General features: G+C 41.2%; 1 protein-coding gene across 1 annotated transcript in view; it reads left to right on the top strand.

The window, feature by feature from the left end:
• Positions 1–23125, top strand: part of LOC139552017 (interleukin-6 receptor subunit beta-like) — a 60132-nt gene that overhangs the window by 29785 nt on the left and 7222 nt on the right. Inside the window, exons 9-15 of the mRNA XM_071363352.1 lie at positions 3162–3399; positions 11302–11502; positions 11769–11870; positions 12446–12589; positions 12845–12985; positions 15109–15205; positions 16918–16999. Of these exons, the coding sequence (XP_071219453.1) occupies positions 3162–3399; positions 11302–11502; positions 11769–11870; positions 12446–12589; positions 12845–12985; positions 15109–15205; positions 16918–16999 (1005 nt within the window). The remainder of the gene's footprint in view (positions 1–3161; positions 3400–11301; positions 11503–11768; positions 11871–12445; positions 12590–12844; positions 12986–15108; positions 15206–16917; positions 17000–23125) is intronic.

The raw sequence follows: 23125 nt of genomic DNA, 5'->3' as shown, positions 1-23125 counted from the left end.
TTGACCAGTAGTGTATGAATGTTATCTGATGTTAGCATGTTATTGATTTCATTAACCTTATTTCTAAGGCAACATATATTATTATGGGCTATGTTTCAGCCTTTTCCTGGGTAGCTTATCAGAGATAGACATAGTATGGAAAAGAGCAAACAAAGCAAGATAAATAAATATACATTTAGCAGACACATGACGTGACAAAACATTAAAACTAAGTTACAAGCTACTTTTGTAGCGAATTGTCTTATGAAACACATTCCAGACACTGGCTACTGCTATCTTGCCAAAAATGTATATCGGCTAGATATGATAGCTAGCTGCAGCTATCACCAAGCTATGCTAGCTATTTGCTGTCATTGGTTAAACACAAGATCAGCGCAGGCTTTAGCCTACACTTGGAACTGAATTAGCTGACCATCTTGAGATGGCGAGTCAGTCAGGAGGGGAGAAGTTCAACTTAATGTCATTCCCTCCATAGCAATGCTATCTTTGCTTAACTTGCTGTACTCACTGATGCACTTGTTTGTTATGATTGAATGCAGGGCCCAATAACCGAACGGGCACGTGTCCCGGGGCCCCCATCCTGGAGGTCGGGGGGACCCCCAGATAGCATATAATAGCAAAATGTGTAGAATTGCAGGATATTCGCTTTAAAACGGCAAAATCTTATTTCAGCCTCATGGCAAAATGTGTAAAATAGTAGAAAATTAGCTTTAAAACTGCTAAATGTTCCCTCAGACTCCAAGCAAAACGTGAACAAAAGCATGAGATGTGCTATAAAACGGCTGATTTTTTTTTTCTCTTCTCTCTACCCCATGGCAAAAAGTGTAGTATTGCAGGAAATTAGCTTATTTGACCAGATCCCCTTCTCCTTCAGCCAGTACAGGTCTAATATTTAATCACACACACTGTCTGCCAACTATATGAACGAGGTAAAATCTATTTCAATTCATGCTGTCAGAATGTACTGCTGTATTCAAGCAATTCAGAAGTAACTTGTTGACATGTTCTTTTGCAGATTCAAAGCCAGAAACTCAATGCAGAATGTATCCATAACCATGAATAAGCATATTTATTTGACAAGAATCCCCCTAGTCACCTATCAATCACGTCAAACACATTAACTCTCAACAATTGAATTTTTTTATTTTTTTCATTCAAAATAGTAAATAATGCCTACATATGCCTTTTTATACATAACACCTGACTTGAAGTAAATATTCAATTATTTATTAATCAATGCCACAATCCTGGGACATTGAAAAGCAACCATAATTACACTGTGAGAGTGCACAGATTTTTCTGCTTTTCCATTATACAAATTGGACCAGCACAAATGACACAATGTAAACAGCATATTGTGATTTTTATTGAGTGAGTTACAAACGAGTGATTCCTCACAAAACCCAGCCATAAAAGGACTGATTTTCACAAAATATAATCCATAGAAGTGTCCTTTTGGATAAGGATTGTTGACGTATACTGAACAAAAAGCACTAATATATGGATTTCACATGACTGGGAATAAAGATATGTATATGTTGGTCACAGACACCATAAAAATAAAAAGTAGTTTTGGCGATCAGAAAACCAGTCAGTATTTGGTATGACCACCATTTGCCTCATGCAGCGCGGCACTTCTCCTTCGTATAGAGTTGATCAGGCTGTTGATTGTAGATTGTGGAATGTTGACCCACTCCTCTTCAAAGGCTGTGCGAAGTTGCTGGATATTGGTTGGAACTGGAACATGCTGTTGTACATGTCGATCCAGAGCATCCCAAACATGCTCAATTACTGACATGTCTGGTGAGTATGCAGGCCATGGAAGAACTGGGACATTTTCAGCTACCAGGATTCATGTACAGATCCTTGGGACATGGGGACTTGCAGCATTATGCTGAAACATGAGGTGATGGCGGCGGATGAATGGCACGACAATGGGCCTCAGTATCTCATCACGGTATCTCTGTGCATTCAAATTGCTATCAATAAAATGGAATTGTGTTTGTTGTCCGTAGCTTATGCCTGCCCTTACCATAACCCCACCGCCACCATGGGGCACTCTGTTCACAACGTTGACATCAGCAAACCGCTTGCCCACACAGCGCCATACACGTGGTCTGCAGTTGTAAGTCTTTCTCTAAAATGACGTTGGAGGCGGCTCATGGTAGAGAAATGAACATTCAATTATCTTGCAACAGCTTTTGTGGACATTCCTGCAGTCAGCATGCCAATTTCACTCTCCCTCAACTTGAGACATCTGTGGCATTGTGTTGTGATACAATTGCACATTTTAGAGTGGCCATGTATTGTCCCCAGCACAAGGTGCACCAGTGTAATAATCATGCTGTTTAATCAGCTTATTGATATGCCACACTTGTCAGGTAGATAGATTGTCTTGATAAAAGAGATATGCTCACTTGCTTTTGTGCACAAAATTTGAGAGAAATAAAAAACAATTCCCAGCTCAATGAACATGGGACCAACACTTTACATGTTGCATTTTCATATTTTTGTTCAGTGTATATTTGACATTTGTATCTAAAAGTTAAAAGTTGGCATAAAATATGACATTTTGGCCTTACACAGCACTCCTTTAAGACTCCATTGTGTTTCATCTGTAGGTGCTGCAAAGCAAACATTGGTGTCATATGAAGCTTTGTTTGCTCTGTATTTTGGTTTCAACAACTTGTTTTGTACATTTAATTTATGAATATAAAAAATAAACATGAATATTGAATAATATTTGTAAACCTAGCAGAGATCCCACTCTGGAACTTTGATTTGCCCATTAAGTATATTATGTTCAACAATGTATTGAAAGATTTGGCAAATCAAAAATTGAATTTTTTTTAGGCCATCCACAGGTGAAAATATTCATAAAAGTCACCATGTCCGAGAGAGATTTACATGGTTCTCAAAACGTTATGCTAGGGTAACCCTATATGAAATACCTTATTTGAAAAGGTTATAAAATCCCAAATGTGAAAGTGTATGGTGAAAAAATTATTGGAACCATTTCCGTGTTTGACCGCTAAGTTTTATGGGTATTACTGTATGACTCACACTGTTGTTCTCTATACTACTGATTTATTATCAGCTCTATCTACGGCTTGAATAATAACAGGTGATTGATTGTTGCCTTCTTCTTTTCCCTACTACAGGATCCAGTGGAGTCCAATGGAAGGATACGGGGCTACAGCATCAAGATCCAAGATGGGAACTGGGAGACTGTGGCGGTCAACGACTCTGACCTGGATTCTAGGTCGCAAGAGAGGAAAATTATCCCCCTTTACCAGATTCCCTGGTCTGACAAGAGAAGAGGCCTCATTGAATTGAAGGCCTGGAATTCTGTTGGCGAGTCTCCCCAAGCGTCTTTGGTCATCCCAGAATTGACACACGGTATGTTGACCTTGTCAGCTATACACTATGGTGTTACACTCATACCTCCTTCTCAATCTTACCAATGATTATGAACAATGTTTGGTAATAATATACTGAACAAAAATATAAATGCAACAATTTCAAAGATTACAGTTCCAGTTCATAAGGAAATCAGTCAATGTAAATAAATGTATTAAGCCCTAATCTATGTATTTCACATGACTGGGAATACAGATATGCATCTGTTGGTATGGGCATGGATTTAAAAAAAAAAACAGTCAGTATCTGGTGTGCACCATTTTCCTCATGCAGCGCAATACATCTCCTTCGCATAGATTTGATCAGGCTGTTGATTGTGGACTGTGGAATGTTGTCTTATTGCTGTGCGATGTTGCTGGATATTGGCGCGAACTGGAACACACTGGAGAGCATCCCAAACATGCTCAATGGGTGACATGTCTGTTGAGTATGCAGAACGTGGAAGAATTGGGACATTTTTAGCTTCCAGGAATTGTGTACAGATCCTTGCGACATTCGGTCCGTGCATTATTTATTTTTATGTCAGCTTTATTTAACCAGGTAAACCAGGTAGAACAAGTTCTCATTTGCAACTGCGACCTGGCTAAGATGGAGCAAAGCAGTGCGACACAAACACAGAGTTACACATGGGATAAACAAACATACAGTCAATAACACAATAGAAACGTCTACATACAGTGTGTGCAAATGTAGTAAGATTAGGGAGATAAGGAAATATATAGGCCATAGTGGTGAAATAATTACAATTTAGCAATTAAACACGAGTGATGGATGTGCAGAAGATGAATGTGCAAGTAGAGATACTGGGGTGCAAAGGAGCAAAAAAATAAATAACCGTATGGGCATGAGGGAGTTGGGTGGGCTATTTACAAATGGGGATGAGGTAGTATTTACAGATGGGTTATTTATAGTTGGGCTATGTACAGGTGCAATGATCGGTAAGCTGCTATGACAGCTGATGCTTAAAGTTAGTGAGGGAGATCTAAGTCTCCAGCTTCAGTGATTTTTGCAATTCGTTCCAGTCAGAGAACTGGAAGGAAATGCGGCCAAATGAGGAGTTGGCTTTGGGGTGACCAGTGAAACATACCTGCTGGAGCGCGTGCTACGGGTGGGTGCTGCTATGGTAACCAGTGAGCTGAGATAAGGCGGGGCTTTACCTAGCAAAGACTTATAGATGACCTGGAGCCAGTTGGTTTGGCAACGAATATGAAACGAGGGCCAGCCAACGAGAGCAGATAGGTCGCAGTGGTGGGTAGTATATGGGGCTTTGGTGACAAAACGGATGGCCCTGTGATAGACTACATCCAATTTGCTGAGTAGAGTGTTGGAGGCTATTTTGTAAATGACATCACCGAAGTCAAGGATCGGTAGGATAGTCAGTTTTACAAGGGTATGTTAGGCAGCATGAGTGAGGGATGCTTTGTTGCGAAACAGGAAGCCGATTCTAGATTTAATGCTGAAACATGAGGTGATGGCGGCGGATGAATGGCACGACAATGGGCCTCAGGATCTCGTCACGTTATCTCTAAGCTTTTCGTGTATATGGAACATTTCTGGGATCTTTTATTTCAGCTCATGAAACATGGGACCAACACTTTACATGTTGTGTTTATGTTTGTTCAGTGTATATCGTCGCTCTCTGATGGAAACCGAATATCTCCAAAAAGGCAATTTTTCAGTAAGAGAGAAAGTTATTTCAACATTGATAGACACAGCATCACAAAAGTTCATAACGACTGCATTCTGGGTTAGATATTCACACCTCACTAAACAATTGCTGTTTTACAACAAAAAATTATTGGGAGTTACGAGTTTGGTGCACATTATATGTGGAGAACACATCGCCATTTTTGCTTTAATTCTCCAAGATTGTTTTATCGTGTGAATAATTTATAGACTGTTCTGATGAACTGTACTTTACAATGGTTGCAATTGCGATTTGATATAATAACTCACTTCCTTACCTACCGTCAAGGCACACACACAGGGCTGTAGCCAAAGGCAACCACCCCCAAAATTCCCAATCCAACCAACAATATTTAACTTTATACAGTGCATTCGGAAAGTATTCAGACCCCTCGACTATTTACACATTGTTACATTACAGCCTTCTTCTAAAATTGATTATATTGTTTTTTCCCCTCATCAAACTACACAATTCCTCTTAATGACTAAGCAAATGTATAACATTTAAAAAACGATCACATTTACATAAGTATTCAAACCCTTTACTCAGTACTTTGCTGAAGCACTTTTGGCTGTGATTACTGTCTGAGGTCCTGAGCACTTTGGAGCAGTTTTTCATCAAGGATCTCTCTGTACTTTGCTCTGTTCATCATTCCCTAGATCCTGACTAGTCTCCCAGTTCCTGCTGCTGAAAAACATTACCACAGCATGATACTGCCACCACCATGCTTCACCATAGGGATGGTGCCAGGTTTCCTCCTGACGTGACACTTGGCATTCAGGCCAAATAGTTCAAGCTTGGTTTCATGAGACCAGAGAATCTGGTTTCTCATGGTCTGAGAGTCTTTAGGTGCCTTTTGGCAAACTTCATGCGGGCTGTCATATACCTTTTACAGAGGAGTGGCTTCCGTCTGGCCACTCTACCATAAAGGCCTGATTGGTAGAGCGCTGCAGAGATGGTTGTCCTTCTGGAAGGTTCTCCCATCTCCACAGAGGAACTCTGGAGCTCTGTCAGAGTGACCTTCGGGTTCTTGGTCACCTCCCTGACCAAGGCCCTTCTCCCACGATTGCTCAGTTTGGCTGGATGGCCAGCTCTAGGAAGAGTCTTGGTGGTTCCAAACTTGGTGACTGCAGATTTTTTTGGTACCCTTCCCCAGATTTGTGCCTCGACACAATCCTGTCTTGGAGCTCTACAGGAAATTCCTTGAACCTCATTGCTTGGTTTTTGCTGAATTTACCACAGGTGGACTCCAAGTTGTAGAAACATCAAGGATAAATGGAAACAGTATGCACCTGAACTCAATTTCGAGTCTCATAGAAAAGGGTCTGAGTACTTATGTAAATATTTATATATAATTTTTTTTTATACATTTTACAAACATTTCTAAAAAACCTGTTCATGCTTTGTCATTTTAGGGTATTGTGTGTAGATTAGCTGAGGATTTTTTGTTGTATTTAATACATTTTAGAATAAGGCTGTAACAACATTACAAATGTGGAAAAAGTCAAGGGGTCTGAGTACTTTTAAACTCCATAAATAAAGTTGTGTAGTCATCTGTTATGAGTGTATAGAAGGTAAACGCTTGATCTGAATTAAAACCAGCCTGTCTGCTTACTTTACCCTTGCCTGACGACTCACCCTGAATTTAATTTCGCTGCTCTTTCAATCGCTACATACATTCAGTATGAATCTGCCATCTAGAATTTGTTTTTTGTAACTTCAATATGAGGGGTATTATACAAAACAAAATAATCTGCATTTGGATCGTCTTTAACCAGAGTATCACATTTATAAAGTCATATATGGGCCAGCTCTGGCTCAACCCATCGGTTTCTGGGACCAATCAGAGTGGTCAGCTTTCTAGAAATTGTAGGGGAGGGAGGCAAATCCAGAGAAGAAACAAGATTAATCAAATCTATCGACTGATCTTTGTGTGTACAAAAGCAGAATGAAACCACTATCTTTGAAAACTGGACCATCCATTTCTTTGTGACGTAAAAGCTAGAGGATCAATAACTCTGATCAATGGTTGAAGTGTCTATCAGGCTACACATTGTGATAAACCCCATTATGTTATACAGCCCATTCATCTTCAGCTGACTTGCAGATGTCCTCCAGCACAGGTAGTCCAATGATGACTGACATCAAACAGTCCATAGGCTGTACAGTTTCAATTACATTCTAATTCAAAGTTGACTATCTATAAATGTGCTCAATTTCATAAGCAGGTAAATTATACTCTTGAGTCATTGGAAAAATTTCACAATTTCAATAGCATTAATAAAAAAATTATTTCACTATCAAGTACATCAGTGGAGGCTTCGTAGAGGAGGAAGGGGAGGACCATCCTCAGTGAATTTTATGAAAATAATGAAACATTAAAAAAGTTAACCTTTTTTCATAAAACTATACTAAATATATTCACGTTACCAAATAATTGATTAAAACGCACTGTTTTGCGATGGTCTACAGTAGGCTCAAAAGCACAGTTACACCATGGTGTAGCTGGAGGACAGCTAGTTTCTGTCCTCCTCTGGGTACATTGACTTCAATACAAAACCTACGAGGCTCGTTGTTCTCACTCCCTTCCATAGACATACACAGTAATTATGCCAACTTCCGGAGGACGTTCTCCTTGCAGCATGAATTGACATGTTGTCCACTTGATCAAAGGATCAGAGAATTAATATAGTACTGAAAGCATAAGCTACAGCTAGCTAGCACTGCAGTGCATAAAATGTGGTGAGTAGTTGACTAAATATAAACTCACCAAAAAAAGAAACGTCTTCTCACTGTCAACTGCGTTTATTTTCAGCAAACTTAATGTGTAAATATTTGTATGAACATAACAAGATTCAACAACTGAGACATAAACTGAACAAGTGAGACATAAACTGAACAAGTTCCACAGACATGTGACTAACAGAAAATGTATAATTTTTCCCTGAACAAAGGGGGGGGTCAAAATCGGGGGGGTCAAAATCAAAAGTAAGTCAGTATCTGGTGTGGCCACCAGCTGCATTAAGTACAGTCCTCATGGACTGCACCAGAGTTGCCAGTTCTTGCTGTGAGATGTTACCCCACTCTTCCACCAAGGCACCTGCAAGTTCCCGGACATTTCTGGGTGGAATGGCCCTAGCCCTCACCCTCCGATCCAACAGGTCCCAGACATGATCCGGGCTCTTCGCTGGCCTTGACAGAACACTGACCTTCCTGTCTTGCAGGAAATCACGCACAGAACGAGCAGTATGGGTGGTGGTATTGTCATGCTGGAGGGTCATGTCAGGATGAACCTGCAGGAAGGGTACCACATGAGGGAGGGGGATGTCTTCCCTGGGACGCACAGTGTTGAGGTTGCCTGCAATGACAACAAGCTCAGTCCGATGATGCTGTGACACACCGCCCCAGACCATGACGGACCCTCCACCTCCAAATCTATCCCGCTCCAGAGTACAGGACTCGGTATAACGCTCATTCCTTCGACGATAAACGCGAATCCAACCATCACCCCTGGTGAGACAAAACCGCAACTCGTCAGTCAAGAGCACTTTTTTCCAATCCTGTCTGGTCCAGCGACGGTGGGTTTGTGCCTATAGGCGACGTTGTTGCCGGTGATGTCTGGTGAGGACCTGCCTTACAGCAGGCCTACAAGCCCTTAGTTCAGCCTATTGCGGACAGTCTGAGCACTGATGGAGGGATTGTGTGTTTCTGGTGTAACTCGGGCAGTTGTTGTTGCCATCCTGTACCTGTCCCACAGGTGTGATGTTCGGATGTACCGATCCTGTGCTGGCGTTGTTACACACGGTCTGCCACTGTGAGGACGATCAGCTGTCCGTCCTGTCTCTCTGTAGCTCTGTCTTAGGCGTCTCACAGTACGGACATTGCAATTTATTGCCCTGGCCACATCTGCAGTCCTCATGCCTCCTTGCAGCATGCCTAAGGCACTTTCACGCAGATGAGCTGGGACTTTGGGCATCTTTATTTTGTTTCTTGTTTCTTTCTTTTTGTGTTTTTCAGAGTCAGCAGAAAGCCCTCTTTAGTATCCTTAGTTTTCATAACTGTGACCTTAATTGCCTACCGTCTGTAAGCTGTTAGTGTCTTTACGACCGTTCCACAGGTGTTTATTAATTGTTTGTGTCATTGAACAAACATGGGAAACAGTGTTTAAACCCTTTACAATGAAGATCTGTGAAGTTATTGGGATTTTTACAAATTCTTTGAAAGACAGGGTCCTGAAAAGGGGATGTTTCTATTTTGCGGAGTTTATATATAAATATATCGTTATAACAGTCATCCATTAATTACCATTATTACCTCATCAGTCTAATTCTGAACGCCGTTGACTTCAAATCTGCATGAACCCTAGTCTCCATGATGAATCAGCCATACACAAATTGGCTTAATTATTTATTTACTAACTAACTAAATACTCACACAGAATAGATTATACATTGGTTACTAACATGATTCAATGAAAATTCCCTAACCAGAATGAGTCTGACGCCATCAGATTATTTTCATGTCAATGCCTAAGAACTGATGTTTACCTCAAATCATATGCAAAGGGGGCCTGTAGTAGTTTTACTACACGTCAATGTGTCTTACACTATTGTAGTGGTGATGGGTATGAAGGAGTCGTAGCTATGTTATCCTTGGAGGAGCTAACCTCACGACGGAAGTACTCTATAAGCACTGAACTAGCACTGAGTCATACGCGGTGTGATCATGGTTCATGACTTTTGATAACTTTCCTCCTGAATGGAGGGTTTTATTTATTAGTGGCGTGTGTGTTAACCCACAAGAGTGTTCTGGAGATTCCTTTCTACGTGTTGCAATCTGAGAGACTACTAACTCTGTCGCTATTATCAATAGCAATTTGACTTGTGAGGTCTCTAACCTTCTTACTGATTTTGGCTGGACTGACTGTGCCGACATTGATACTGGTACTCAAGGGGGGCCAGTTATCTTACCGATTTTTATTCTGAAATGTTCTCCTACCAGAACACATGATTAAAGCATTTTACTAGTTGCATTATAGTTGAAACAACACATGGCAAGGAATGGTTATTGTTTCCATTTGTTTTGGAGGTGGAAAGTGTTCTAACTCTGTTCTCATGGGGAAGTTTACAACTAGATTTGTTTTTTTGCCCTGGCGGCCTCGTACAGTGTTGCACGTAGTCTCAACCCCCCCTCGTTAAGGCTCATCATGGGTCTGGGCTAGTTCTCCCCCCCCCCCCCCCTTTTGTATACCCACACCCCACCAAGGGTTGGTGTTGGTATCCAAGGCACAAACGAAAAGATCAGATTGGCTGTAACCTTTCAACCAAATCTCCTGGTGTGTTTGTGCTTCAAAATGCTCAGTGGCTGTCGAGGCCTGTCAGTCACCACCGCGTCCCCGTGTGGCAACCGTTTCAGTACCTGCGAACTGAGGCGGGTTTTCTGTGATATCGCCTAGTGTTTCACCAGTGGGAGTCATTGGTTCAGTTGTAGGTCATTTTGGGTCATTTTGCAGGGCTCTGGCAGTGCTCCTCCTTGCACAAAGGCGGAGGTAGCGGTCCTGCTGCTGGGTTGTTGCCCTTCTACGGCCTACTCCACGTCTCCTGATGTACTGACCTGTCTCCTGGTAGCGCCTCCATGCTCTGGACACTACGCTGACAGACAGAGCAAACCTTCTTGCCACAGCTCGCATTGATGTGCCATCCTGGATGACCTGCACTACCTGAGCCACTTGTGTGGGTTGTAGACTCCGTCTCATGCTACCACTAGAGTGAAAGCACCGCCAGCATTCAAAAGTGACCAAAACATCAGCCAGGAAGCATAGGTGGTGGTCTGTGGTCACCACCTGCAGAACCACTCCTTTATTGGGGGTGTCTTGCTAATTGCCTATAATTTCCACCTTTTGTCTATTCCATTTGCACAACAGCATGTGAAATGTATTGTCAATCAGTGTTGCTTCCTAAGTGGACAGTTTGATTTCACAGAAGTGTGATTGACTTGGAGTTACATTGTGTTGTTTAAGTGTTCCCTTTATTTTTTTGAGCAGTGTATTTATACGAATGTGTGTCAGGAGAGACTACAGTATATTGATGTAAATGGTTCACGTATCTCACGTGTTCTGCATATTTGTGTTCGTAAAGCATTGAGATGCTCATATCATGGTGTCACGTTGTATTTGTGTGTGCTGTGTATTTCAGAGCCCCCTTCGGTGGAATCGCTCAGCTGGTTTACCCAGCAGGGGAGGCTGTGGGTGAAATGGCAGCCCCCCAATGTGACGGCCACGGGGGAGCCCTACAGGTCCGAGGTGACGGAGTACATACTGGAGTGGGTGTCTGTCAGCGATGGCGCTATGGACTGGCAGAGAGAACGTAGGCATACTAGGACGGCAGCCATTAAAGGTAAGAAGGAGACACACATGCTGAGTATTGTCTTGTAGTTTGGCTATAAACTCTTTGGTTGTCTTTCTGCTGGTTTTGATGTCTTATGTTGACTAGGGTTGGGTTCGATTAAAATACAATGTAAGTGACACCCATCAACTGATTTGATTCTGGAAAAACTTGTGTGGAACTCATCCGTAATGTTGACTGTATTGGTAAACGGGTCACAGGGATCAAATAAATCCAAACCTTATTGTACTGTCTTATGTCTAATTTTCCCAATCAAGGTAACCTTCAGAAGTTCAATCGCTACAATATATCTGTGTTTCCCATGTACTCTGGGTGGACTGGGAAGCCATTGACCATAGCAGCCTTTCTGGAACAAGGAGGTAAGAAATAGTACTAGTCACTGAACTACTGTAAAGTATACACAGTATTTTCTGTGTAATATACCTATAGTGGCGGTTTCCCGGACACAGCTTAAGACTATTCCTGGACCTAATTCATTTTTTAAATATTTTTTTAACCTTTATTTAACTAGACAAATCAGTTAAGAACAAATTCTTATTTTCAATGATGGCCTAGGAACAGTGGGTTAAGTATACCTATAGTTGCCTTGTTCATGGGCAGAACAACAGATTTTTACCTTGTCAGCTCGGGGATTCGATCTTGCAACCTTTCGGTTACTAGTCCAACGCTTTAACGTCCAAGGCTTTACCTAGCAGAGACTTGTAGATGACCTGGAGCCAGTGGGTTTGGCGACGAGTATGAAGCGAGGGCCAGCCAACGAGAGCGTACAGGTCGCAGTGGTGGGTAGTATATGGGGCTTTGGTGACAAAACGGACGGCCCTGTGATAGACTGCATCCAATTTGTTGAGTAGAGTGTTGGAGGCTATTTTGTAAATGACATCGCCGAATAATGTTAATAACATATTTTTTTCACCACCTGTTCTGGTTGATGCAGTTCCTCTGGAGGGTCCCTCTGTGAAAGTGAGGCGGACAGGGAGAAACGACGCTGAGCTGGAGTGGATGGAGATTCCACTAGACAAACAGCGAGGGTTCATCACCAACTACACCATCTTCTTCATCACAGGGGGCAAGGAACACTGTAAGGAACCACCCCTTGTAGACATTACTACACAATCATACCTCTTTATGAATGTGTTTCTTTGGCTATAGTTGGACCTTTACTGCTATTTGAAAATACCAGTAAGTATTTGCAAGTACTGGTATTTGTAAGTGCAGTACTTGTCGGTACTGATATTTTTAAGTACAGTATATGTTGTTTTTTTGTCCAACCTAAACATTTACAGCTGCAATAAAAAATTAAAAAATTGTACAAATTTCTTTGTTTTTTTTTCAGCAATAGTTGTCTCTAACGACACCTATTCTTACACTGTGAAGCGCATGGCCAGCAACAGCAAGTATGTGGTGCGGGTCATGGCATCTACAGTACAAGGCTCTACAAACAGCTCGGACCTGTCATTCAATACTCTGATGTATGGTGAGTGAAGCATTGTTAACTGAACACTTCATGATATAAGGTATAGAGTGTGTATATGGTGCATTCTGAAATTATTCAGACCCCTTGACTTTTTCCACATTTTGTGACATTAGACTTATTCTAAAATGTATTAAATGTATGTTTTTCCCTCATCAATCTACACACAATACCTCATAATGACAAAGCAAAAACTGAAATTTGTGGAAGTTTATTACAAATAAAAACCTATTACATTTGCATAAGTATTTAGACCCTTTGCTCAGTACTTTATTGAAGAGGCGGCAGGTAGCCTAGTGGTTAGAGCGTTGGACTAAGTAACCGAAAGGTTGCAAGATCGAATTCCCGAGCTGACAAGGCAATAATCTGTCGTTCTGCCCCTGAACAAGGCAGTTAACTCACTGTTCCTAAGTCTTAACTGACTTGCCTAGTTATAAGAAAAAGCACCTTTGGCAGTGATTACAACCTCAAGTCTTCTTGGGTATGATGCTACAAGCATGGCATGCCTGTATTTGGGGAGTTTCTCACATTATTCTCTGCAGATCCTCTTAAGCTCTGTCGGGTTGGATGGGGAGCGTCGATGCAAAGCTAATTTCAGGTCTCTCCAGAGATGTTAGATCGGGTTAAAGTCCAGGCTCTGGCTGGGCCACTCAAGGACATTCAGAGACTTGTCCCGAAGCCACTCCTGTGTTGTTTTGGCTGTGTGCTTAGGGTTGTTGTCCTGTTGGAAGGTGATCCTTCGCCCCAGTCTGAGGTCCTGAGTGCTCTGGAGCAGGTTTTCATCAAGAATCTCACTGTACTTTGCTCCGTTCATCTTTCCCTCGATCCTGACTAGTCTCCCAGTTCCTGCTGCTGAAAAACATTACCACAGCATGATGCTGCCACCACCATGCTTCACCGTATGGATGGTGCCAGGTTTCCTCCTGACGTGACACTTGGCATTCAGGCCAAATAATTCAAGCTTGGTTTCTCATGGTCTGAGAGTCTTTAGGCGCCTGTTGTCAAACTCCAAGTGGGCTTTTGCTGAGGACCTGTGCCTTGACACGATCCTGTCTCGGAGCTCTATGGACAATTCCTTTGACCTCATGGCTTGGTTTTTGCTCTGACATGCACTGTCAACTTGTGGGACCTTGTATAAACAGGTGTGTGCCTTTACAAATCATGTCCAACCAATTGAATTTACCACAGGTGGACTCCAAGTTGGAGAAATATCTCAAGGATGATCAATGGAAGCAAGATTCACCTGAGCTCAATTTCACATCTCATAGGAAAGGGTCTGAATACTTTTGTAAATAACATTTCTAAAAACCTGTTTTCACTTTGTCATTATAGGGTATTGTGTGTATATTGATGAGGGGAAAATGTATGTAATTCATATTAGAAAAACGCTGTAATGTAACAAAATGTGGAAAAAGTCAAGGAGTCTGAATAGTTTCTGACTGCACTTTGTGTATACAGTACCAGTCAAATGTTTGGACACACCCACTCATTCAAGGGTTTAACACATATGGAATAATTTAGTAGCCAAAAAAGTGTTAAACAAATCAAAATAAGTTATTTTAGATTCTTCAAAGGAGCCACATGGCTACTTTGAACAATCTCAAATATAAAATATATTTTGATGTGTTTAACACTTTTTTGGTTACTACATGATTCATGATATGTGTTATTTCATAGTGTTGATGTCTTCCCTATCATTCTACAATGTAGACATTTTTTCAAAATAAAGAAATCCTTTGAATGAGTAGGTGTGTCAACTTTTGACTGGTACTGTATATACAGTATGTTCCATCCTAGAACTTTTCAATATATTTCTATATATTTTGTATTCCAGTAATATATTTTCATATTTTGTAACGTGTCCCAGTAAAGCTTTTTCAAAGTAGCAGTCCTGAACACCCAATGCACCAAATACATTTGGTAGTCGCTACTTCAACCTATTCATTGTGCCCTTTTGTCTATTCTCCTTTTTGTTGTAGTCTATTTTAGTTGTACAGTTACTGTATCTCCAACCCGTGTTAGTCCACAGTTTCTAGAAGGACATTTTTCTTGACCAACATGGTCGATTTTAAGGCATGTTGCTAGCTTCCCAATGTCCATTCTAGTTCTGTGTGTCTATTCCTCAGCTTCCGGGCAGATAGAAGCCATCGTGGTGTCTGTGTGCATCAGCTTCCTGTTTTCCGTAGTGCTGACCATGCTCTGCTGCATTTACAAAATGGACTCGTAAGTCTCAACTACACTCTTGAATTGTATGAAAATCTAAAATGTCTCTACATTTTAGATTTGGATGTTTTAAAATGGCTGAAGTGTGATGTTCAATTGTAAGAGCATTTACTCCGGTTTGAGTAACACAAAGTAATTGTTATTAAATCCAGACTTTTTCTCTTTTTTTTTTTTTTTTACTCTTTCCACCATGAGTCAAAAACGCATTTAATATTCTTGCACAATTGCACTTTTGACTATAGTTACTCAGCAAAAAATGTTTATCGAAGGACATTAAAAATAAACTCTAGCAGATTAGTTCAAACATGCTCGCTCGCTGATGCGTTACTGCTGGGGAGTATGCTTCCGATCACACATCAGTCGGTCTCTGTCTAAACAAGGAAAAAGTAACGTTAGTACTAGTAGCCATTTTGAGACGGAAAAATAGTTAAGTTAAACTTCGTGTCATGTTCACAAGTATGGCTCCACTCAGTTTACCAAGGAAAAACATAGGAATGTCTATGTAGAGACTCTTATCCCTAGCGCCCTTGTCAATTGGACAACAGCCATCACTATTGTTAATACAAGGTAAGACTAGTGTGTGACACTAAAGCCTCGTCGCAAATGGCACCCTATTCCCTTTATAGTGTACTACTTTTGACCAGGGCCCATAGGGAATAGGTTGCCATTTGGGATGCATCCTATATTGTGGTGTCCGAAATTGACACCCTTGATAAAGATTAGCGAAGATGACAATATTAAGTAAATCATTTGCGTAAATACTGAGCTATATTGTATGCAAATGCAAAATGAAATTATATTATTTTATACTAATACAATTGCTCAGAGAAAGATATTTTGTGTACCCGTAGGTTGAAAATGTCAGATTTGTGCACTGATAAGAGCCTAAATTGGAACGCACTGGCTGTACAGTAACATGCTATAAATGTCAGAGGTCAGGTTGACTGGCAGCTGCTCTGAACTTGAGCACCGCATGCAACAAGAAGTTGCCCCCATCCCTCCCACTGATTGGGAAACTTTTGCATATGTTTTGTTATCTGAGGGAAATGCTTTAAATTAAGAGGACTTTATGTATTTTGAAAGATGTTGAGGATTGTAATAAATACCACTTTGATGTCATAAAAGCAGGCTAAACACCCATCCAAATGTGAACTTCACATTTCCATATCATAAAACTCATGTCATATACAGTGTCAACGATTATGATCACTATGTTTGATGTACAGGTACAAGTATGGCTGGGAATTGCCAGGAATCTCGCATTACGATATTATCTCGATACTTAGGTACCGATACAATATGTATTGCGATTCAATACTGTGATTTTACTTTGATTCCAATGGGCCAAACACACTATATATACAAAAGTATATGTGGGCACCGCTTCAAATGAGTGGATTTGGCTATTTAAGCCACACCCATTGCTGACAGGTGTATATAATCGAGCACACAGCCATGCAATCTCCATACACAAACATTGGCAGTAGAAGGGCCTAACTGAATATTATTCTTTTTTTATTTTTTTTAAGTATTACTTGGTAAACAAAATATTTATCTCGGAACAATTGTATTAGTATAAAAGACTATAATTTACCAAAATTTGTCGACACAATATAGCTCAGTATTTGAATGATTTATTGTATACAGTCATTTTTGCTCATCTTTATCAAGGATGTCAATAATTTCAAACCCCACTGTTGTTTTCTATGTAGGATAATCAAGAAGATCTGGCCACCGGTTCCAGACCCCTCCAACAGCACTATCGCCAAATGGTCTCCTGATTTCACATCCAAAGTAAGTTTAAGTGCCTCCTGTGCTTAAAAACTTTATAGTACAACTCACCGGCTGAGCCACTTGTCAATTAAGTTTATCTGTGTTGCTGAACTCTCAAAACGTTTATTGCTCCTATCTGGTCTCCACTGACTGTAACATCCACATGGGTCGTTCCACCACAAAAACACCCACCATCTCAGATTGTTCTAAAATCGTTTCGGTTGTTAGAAACAGAAGATTATTTTGTTGAAATATAATTTGATCTCTGAGAAATTAAGCTAATTGATTGCATCCAAATTGGCCATTTATATTTATAGAATTCATTTAATATTCAATACATATAGTACCTATCATCTAATTTGGACCACGTTTTTTTTCGAACTATGAGTAAGACAAGTAGTATGGAGCTGCGCCTCAGAGTATTGTTTATTCATCCTATCCTTCATCCAAACTTGCAATGCCTCTCATTCATAATGCAATCTTTTATAAGTGTGTATGACAGTCATCAGTTGGACTCATGGCATTTCTCCATTTGTCCACTTTGCCTGTAAAATATTCATTAAAGTAATTTGCAATGTCGTTTTGTAAAAAACATACCCTTTGATTCAAGAAAGGAGGCAAACATGTTTGAATACCTACCCATTATAACATTCAAAGTTCTCCATAGTTTTCTTCCGTCACCCTTGACTTCATATATTTTGTGCTGATGATATCCTTTCTTTTTACCTTGGTCTCAAGATTTCTTAAATGTACAATAACTTTGCTTATCAGATCTATCGGCTTCCTTTTTTGGCATCGTTACGTTGAACCTTTACATTTCTCAGCTCATCATCAATCCATGGGGCACTGTTTGACCTCACAGTGCGTTTTCTTAATTTCACAAACACACTCAGTGCCATTTCAGGATCATCCTCACTACACACTTCCAGCCATTGCACATTCTTAACCTCATCCACAAATGAGTCCTGATTGAACCCCTTGTAAGGACCTTTGGTAGATTACTGTACCTTAGGGCCAGCATTTTGGTATTTTGGTTTTTCTAGTGAGTGCCATTCAGCCACAAGAGCATTAGTGAGGACGAGCACTGATTTAGGGATTATGGCCTGGCTCGCAGTCGGCGTTCCAATTCATCCCAAAGGTGTTTCGATGGGGTTGAGGTCAGGTCCAAGCTTTACACGACTCCAGCCGACTCTTGACATTGCGCATGGTGATCTTAGGCTTGTGTGCGGCTGCATGGAAACCCATTTCATGAAGCTCCCGACGAACAGTTCTTGTGCTGGCGTTGCTTCCAGAGGCAGTTTGGAACTCGGAAGTGAGTGTTGCTGATTTTTTACGCCCTTTGTGCTTTCCACTTCGCAATAACAGCACTTACAGTTGACTGGGGCAGCCCTAGCAGGACAGAAATGTGATGAACTGACTTACTGGAAAGGTGGCATCCTTTGACGGTGCCACGTTGAAAGTCACTGAGCTCTTCAGTAAAGCCATTCTACTGCCCGTGTTTGTCTATGGAGATTGCACGGCTGGGTGTGGCTGAAATAGCCGAATCCACTCATTTGAAGGGATGTCCACATACTTTTGTGTATATATAGTGTACCTTATTCAACATTTCACAAATTACATCAAGCTATTTCACATCAGCATTAGACCTGTAGCAGCAGCCAACTAGTATAGGGTTTCAAATGTGGTAAATGCACAGAGCCTCTATTTCACTCAACATTAAGTCATTGCGTTGTTTGGCTGGAATATGACTCTGGATGTAAACTGTGACTCCACCTCCATATCTATTCCTGTCCCTTCTGAACAAAAGATGTCCCTATATTTAGATCTCAGCATCCTCATATGGAAACTCCTAATGAGTCTGATATTGCTAATACATGAATCTAATGACTGCACTACACAGCATAATTCATGAATCTTTATTCCTTAAACTGCACATATTCAAATTGGCAATCAACAGACATTTCTTTGGTAAGTTTAGAGTAGGGATCACCAACTAGATGCAGCCACGGACCAATTATTTCTTCAGCGTATGGTCAGGGGGCTGGAACATAATTTGTAGACTGCAAGTTGACCAAACAGATCCTGACTAAAACATAATAAGCTTGCTTACATTTGTATACGGTCACATATCTCTCTCCGTTATGGGATTACTTGGAGCTGGTTTGCTGGTGTTTTTACGTTATGTCCAACAATTCACCCGCGTGCCAAATTTCGGCCCGCTGGCTGCCAGTTGGGGATCCCTGGTCTAGAATATTTGATTGTCCAAGCATGAATCAGCAGTTGGAATCTGAGAGATACTCTCTGTGTGCGTGTGCATTTGGGGGTGGGTCAGAACCTGGTAATATCAAGATGTAGGATGGGACATAAACCTAATAATTTCAATGACTAATTTCTGTGAGCAGGGGGGGGAAACATCACCAAATTCACAGAGAATAGATTATATAGGATGAGAGTACTCAGAGCCGTTGCTCCATTCTGCTTGTATTACTCATTGTTAGAAAAAAAGTTTGGTCCAAATCGGATGTGAGGTACTATATTCAATATTATTTGAATTACAATGGGCAATTTGGTTGCAATAAATTAGCTTAATTTCTCAGAGATCAAATTATATTTCAACAAAATAATAATTTAGGAATGCTAATCTTATCTTTTACTAACTGCAGAAGCAATTTTAGAACAATCTGAGATGGTGGGTGTCATGGTTTTCTGAAATGACATGGATTGACCCACATGAGTCATTGTGTTACCAGCAGGTGTGATTTACCTAGATGACAAGTGATAGGACCAAAAGGTAAAAGAAAATATCTAATTTGACAGTTCACACAATTTGGGGAGCTATAGAGGAACTTTACAGTTATTTTTATGCATTTAGAGTTAGGAGTAGGTCCTGATCCATTTTACACCAAATGTTCTTCCCTCACCACTAGGAGGATCTATAACCCTCCTCACTACTATGCATCAGGGTTGGGCTCAATTCTAATTCAGTTCAAGAGGAGAATAATAAATGATATTCATGAGTGGCAAAGTCTTTGAAAATAATGGGTTGATTTTTAGTTCAGGAATTGCATTTCACCATTTTACCACCCATGCATTCCTATTCGATAGATGCGGTAAAGAGATCAATCGAACTTGACCAAAACAATGGAATTGCCATGGAAACGTTGGGGGGGAAAGGGCCGTGGGATAAAGATCCTGAGTCTCAAGTGCCCCCCAGAAAAATCTGCCTACATTTAGACCATTGTTTATTTTACAGCTTGTTGAGGTAAAAATTGGAGTATAATGCTTGTATGGATGTCAATCCAAACACATGTTCATCGTTACCAATTAACCGCATTACGGTTAAAAATGACTGACTAACACCACCGATTTATGTATGTTAGCTATGCTTACCAGTTTATACGAACGGGAGTTAGCATTTAGTAGTCACTTTTTCTGAAACTGAAATGGGACATCTACATGTTTTGCAGCGAAAACAGTCAAATATATCTAAATCGGACTGTCAGACCATTAAACAATCTGAAAATCAGTATTCTCACTAAAGCGTCTGTAGCATCCGAACCGTGGGCTACAAACTAATATGATTTCAGCAGTTCATTAAATAGTACCCGCAAAACACCAGTCTCAACATCAACAGTGAAGAGGCGACTCTGGGATGCTGACCTTATAGGCAACGCTGCAAAGAAAAAGGTCATATCTCAGACTGGCCAATGAAAAGATTAAGATGGGCAAGATTAAGATGTTTTTTTTTTATTGCAGTTTTCAGCTGTGCTAAAATAATTGCAAAAGGCTTTTCTAATGATCAATTAGCCTTTTAAAATGATAAACTTGGATTAGCTAACACAACGTGCCATTGGAACACAGGAGTGATGGTTGCTGATATTGTGCCTCTATGTAGATATTCCATTACAAATCTGGCGTTTCCAGCTACAATAGTCATTTACAACAATAACAATGTCTACACTGTATTTCGGATCAATTTGATGTTTTTTAATGGACCTTTTTTTTGTTGCTTTTCTTTCAAAAACAAGGACATTTCTAAGTGACCCCAAACTTTTGAACGGTAGTGTGTATATATATTTCCTGATATATATATATATATATATATTCAACTTATATTCAACTTCTCAAATGCATTCAGTTTCAGTTATCGAGTTCAGTTCTCTAAATTCAAATGAGAAAAACCGGAGACAACATCCTGGTACTTTGCCAGCCAGGAAAGATAGAGAACAGATAGAATCAAACGCTCACTGTGGTAAACAGAAAGGTCCACTCATGGGGTTGGCATGATAAGCTTGGATCATCTGGTCACTCAATGTAGAGGGGATGAAGACGCGGTAATGGGTGCTGTGTGTTCCATCTCCTCTTGGAGTTTTTCGATACACTTTATCCTGAATTATGAGGAACTTCTCAATGAAGCAACTCTTCGAGTCTTCAGACAGACTCTTGTGGATCACCGTGATGGCGGCATCATTCTGCCGTGCTCTCCACACACTAATCATCCAGACATTTAGCGGTAATGCTGCACAATGGAAGACAAACATTGACAGCCTCTGTAATCCGAGAAAAGGCATCTGATACAACATTCAGTTTTCCTTTGCGATACTCAACGATGAAGTCAAACCTCTGAAGTCTGATAGACCAGTGAATAAGATGGCTGTGTGTCTTGCCTGATGCCAGAACCCACTGCAGAGCAGTGTGGTCTGTGACAACTGTGAAGACCTTCGCCTCCAAGTAGTAGCTCCATTTCGCCGAAGCTTAGACCACAGCGACGCACTCCCTTTGTCGTTGAATAATCCCTCTCGGCTGAATTAAGGGTGTGACTTGCATAGGCAATACATTATTCTGTTCCAGGTCCTGTTTGATGAGCCAAGACTGCTCCAAGTCCTGTTTACTTGCATCCGTGTACACGATGAAGTGAGCATTCAGGTTAGGAAGTCCAAGCACTGGAGGAGTGTTTCAGTGCTATAAATGCACTTTGGGATGCAGGGGTCCATTGGAATTTCAACCCCTTCTTACAGTGGTTCAGCAACCTTTGAAAAGTCAGGCACTAACCTGGGGTACCATCCAGCCATACCAAGGAAGTGCTGAACAGCCTTGAGGGATGTGGGAATGGGGAATTCCCGCACTGCTAAAACTTTGGCTGAATCTGCATGGATACCTTCAGCATTAACCACATGACCAAGGAACTTGAGTTCTGGCTGCAGTGTCAAACCTGCAGCCTTTAGTCTGTCGAAGATGGGCTATATGTTTTGCAGATGATCAGAGGCAGAGTAGATTATGATGTCATCCAGATACACGAGACAATTTCTTCCCCTCAGATCTCCCAGGACAGTCTCCATCAACCTTTGGAAGGTTGCTGGAGCATTCTTCAAACCAAAAGGCATGACTTTGACTTTGAAGGAGTACAAACCAGCAGGGGTGACAAAGGCAGTCTTGTCCTGACTGGCGGGACCCATTGCCACCTGCCAATATCCGCTGTTCAGATCCAGATTACTGAAGATGGATGCTCCTGCCAGAGATTCCAGTATGTCATTGATGTTCGGTAGAGGGTAGGCATTACTTTCTGTAATCGACACAGAATTGATGCTCTTGAGCTGTTCATTGCGGGGGACAGCCTGTAAGGTCGCTGCTTAATGGGGACTTCATGCTGGGTATAGATTTTGTGTTTGAAGACAGTTGTATGGCCGGGTGTAAGTGTACAGATGTCACTGTTCATCCCCAACACCTGGGAGAGTTGCCACCTCTCGTCATCCGGGGGGGGGTGTATGGCCTTAAGCAGGGTGATAGCCTGGTTCTCTGGCAATACTGGTGGAACTTGTTTTTGTCTTTCTCTTCTTTGTCTTTTCCATAGAGGGGGCAAGAGGGGCCATAGAGGGGGCAAGAACCTGGAGGATGTTGGACTTTACACCTCCAGCACATCACTGGACTTTTGTCTTGGATCTTGGGCATGAATGGCTAAGACGGTTTAGCCCCAGTAGAGTTGTTGGGATACTGGGATGAGGGAACAGGGATTTGAGTTTGGAGGTAGTTTGAGAAGGACTGGAAGCACTGAGTCCCAAGACACACCAGATCATCCACATTCTGTACATGTTCCCGAAGTTGACTGACAAGGCGGGGTACCATGTTCTTACGAATGAGTTTGACCAT

The sequence above is a fragment of the Salvelinus alpinus genome, chromosome 24, assembly GCF_045679555.1.
Source record: "Salvelinus alpinus chromosome 24, SLU_Salpinus.1, whole genome shotgun sequence".
In the NCBI taxonomy this organism is placed as follows: Eukaryota; Metazoa; Chordata; class Actinopteri; order Salmoniformes; family Salmonidae; genus Salvelinus; species Salvelinus alpinus.
This window is presented reverse-complemented; position numbering and strand designations above follow the sequence as displayed.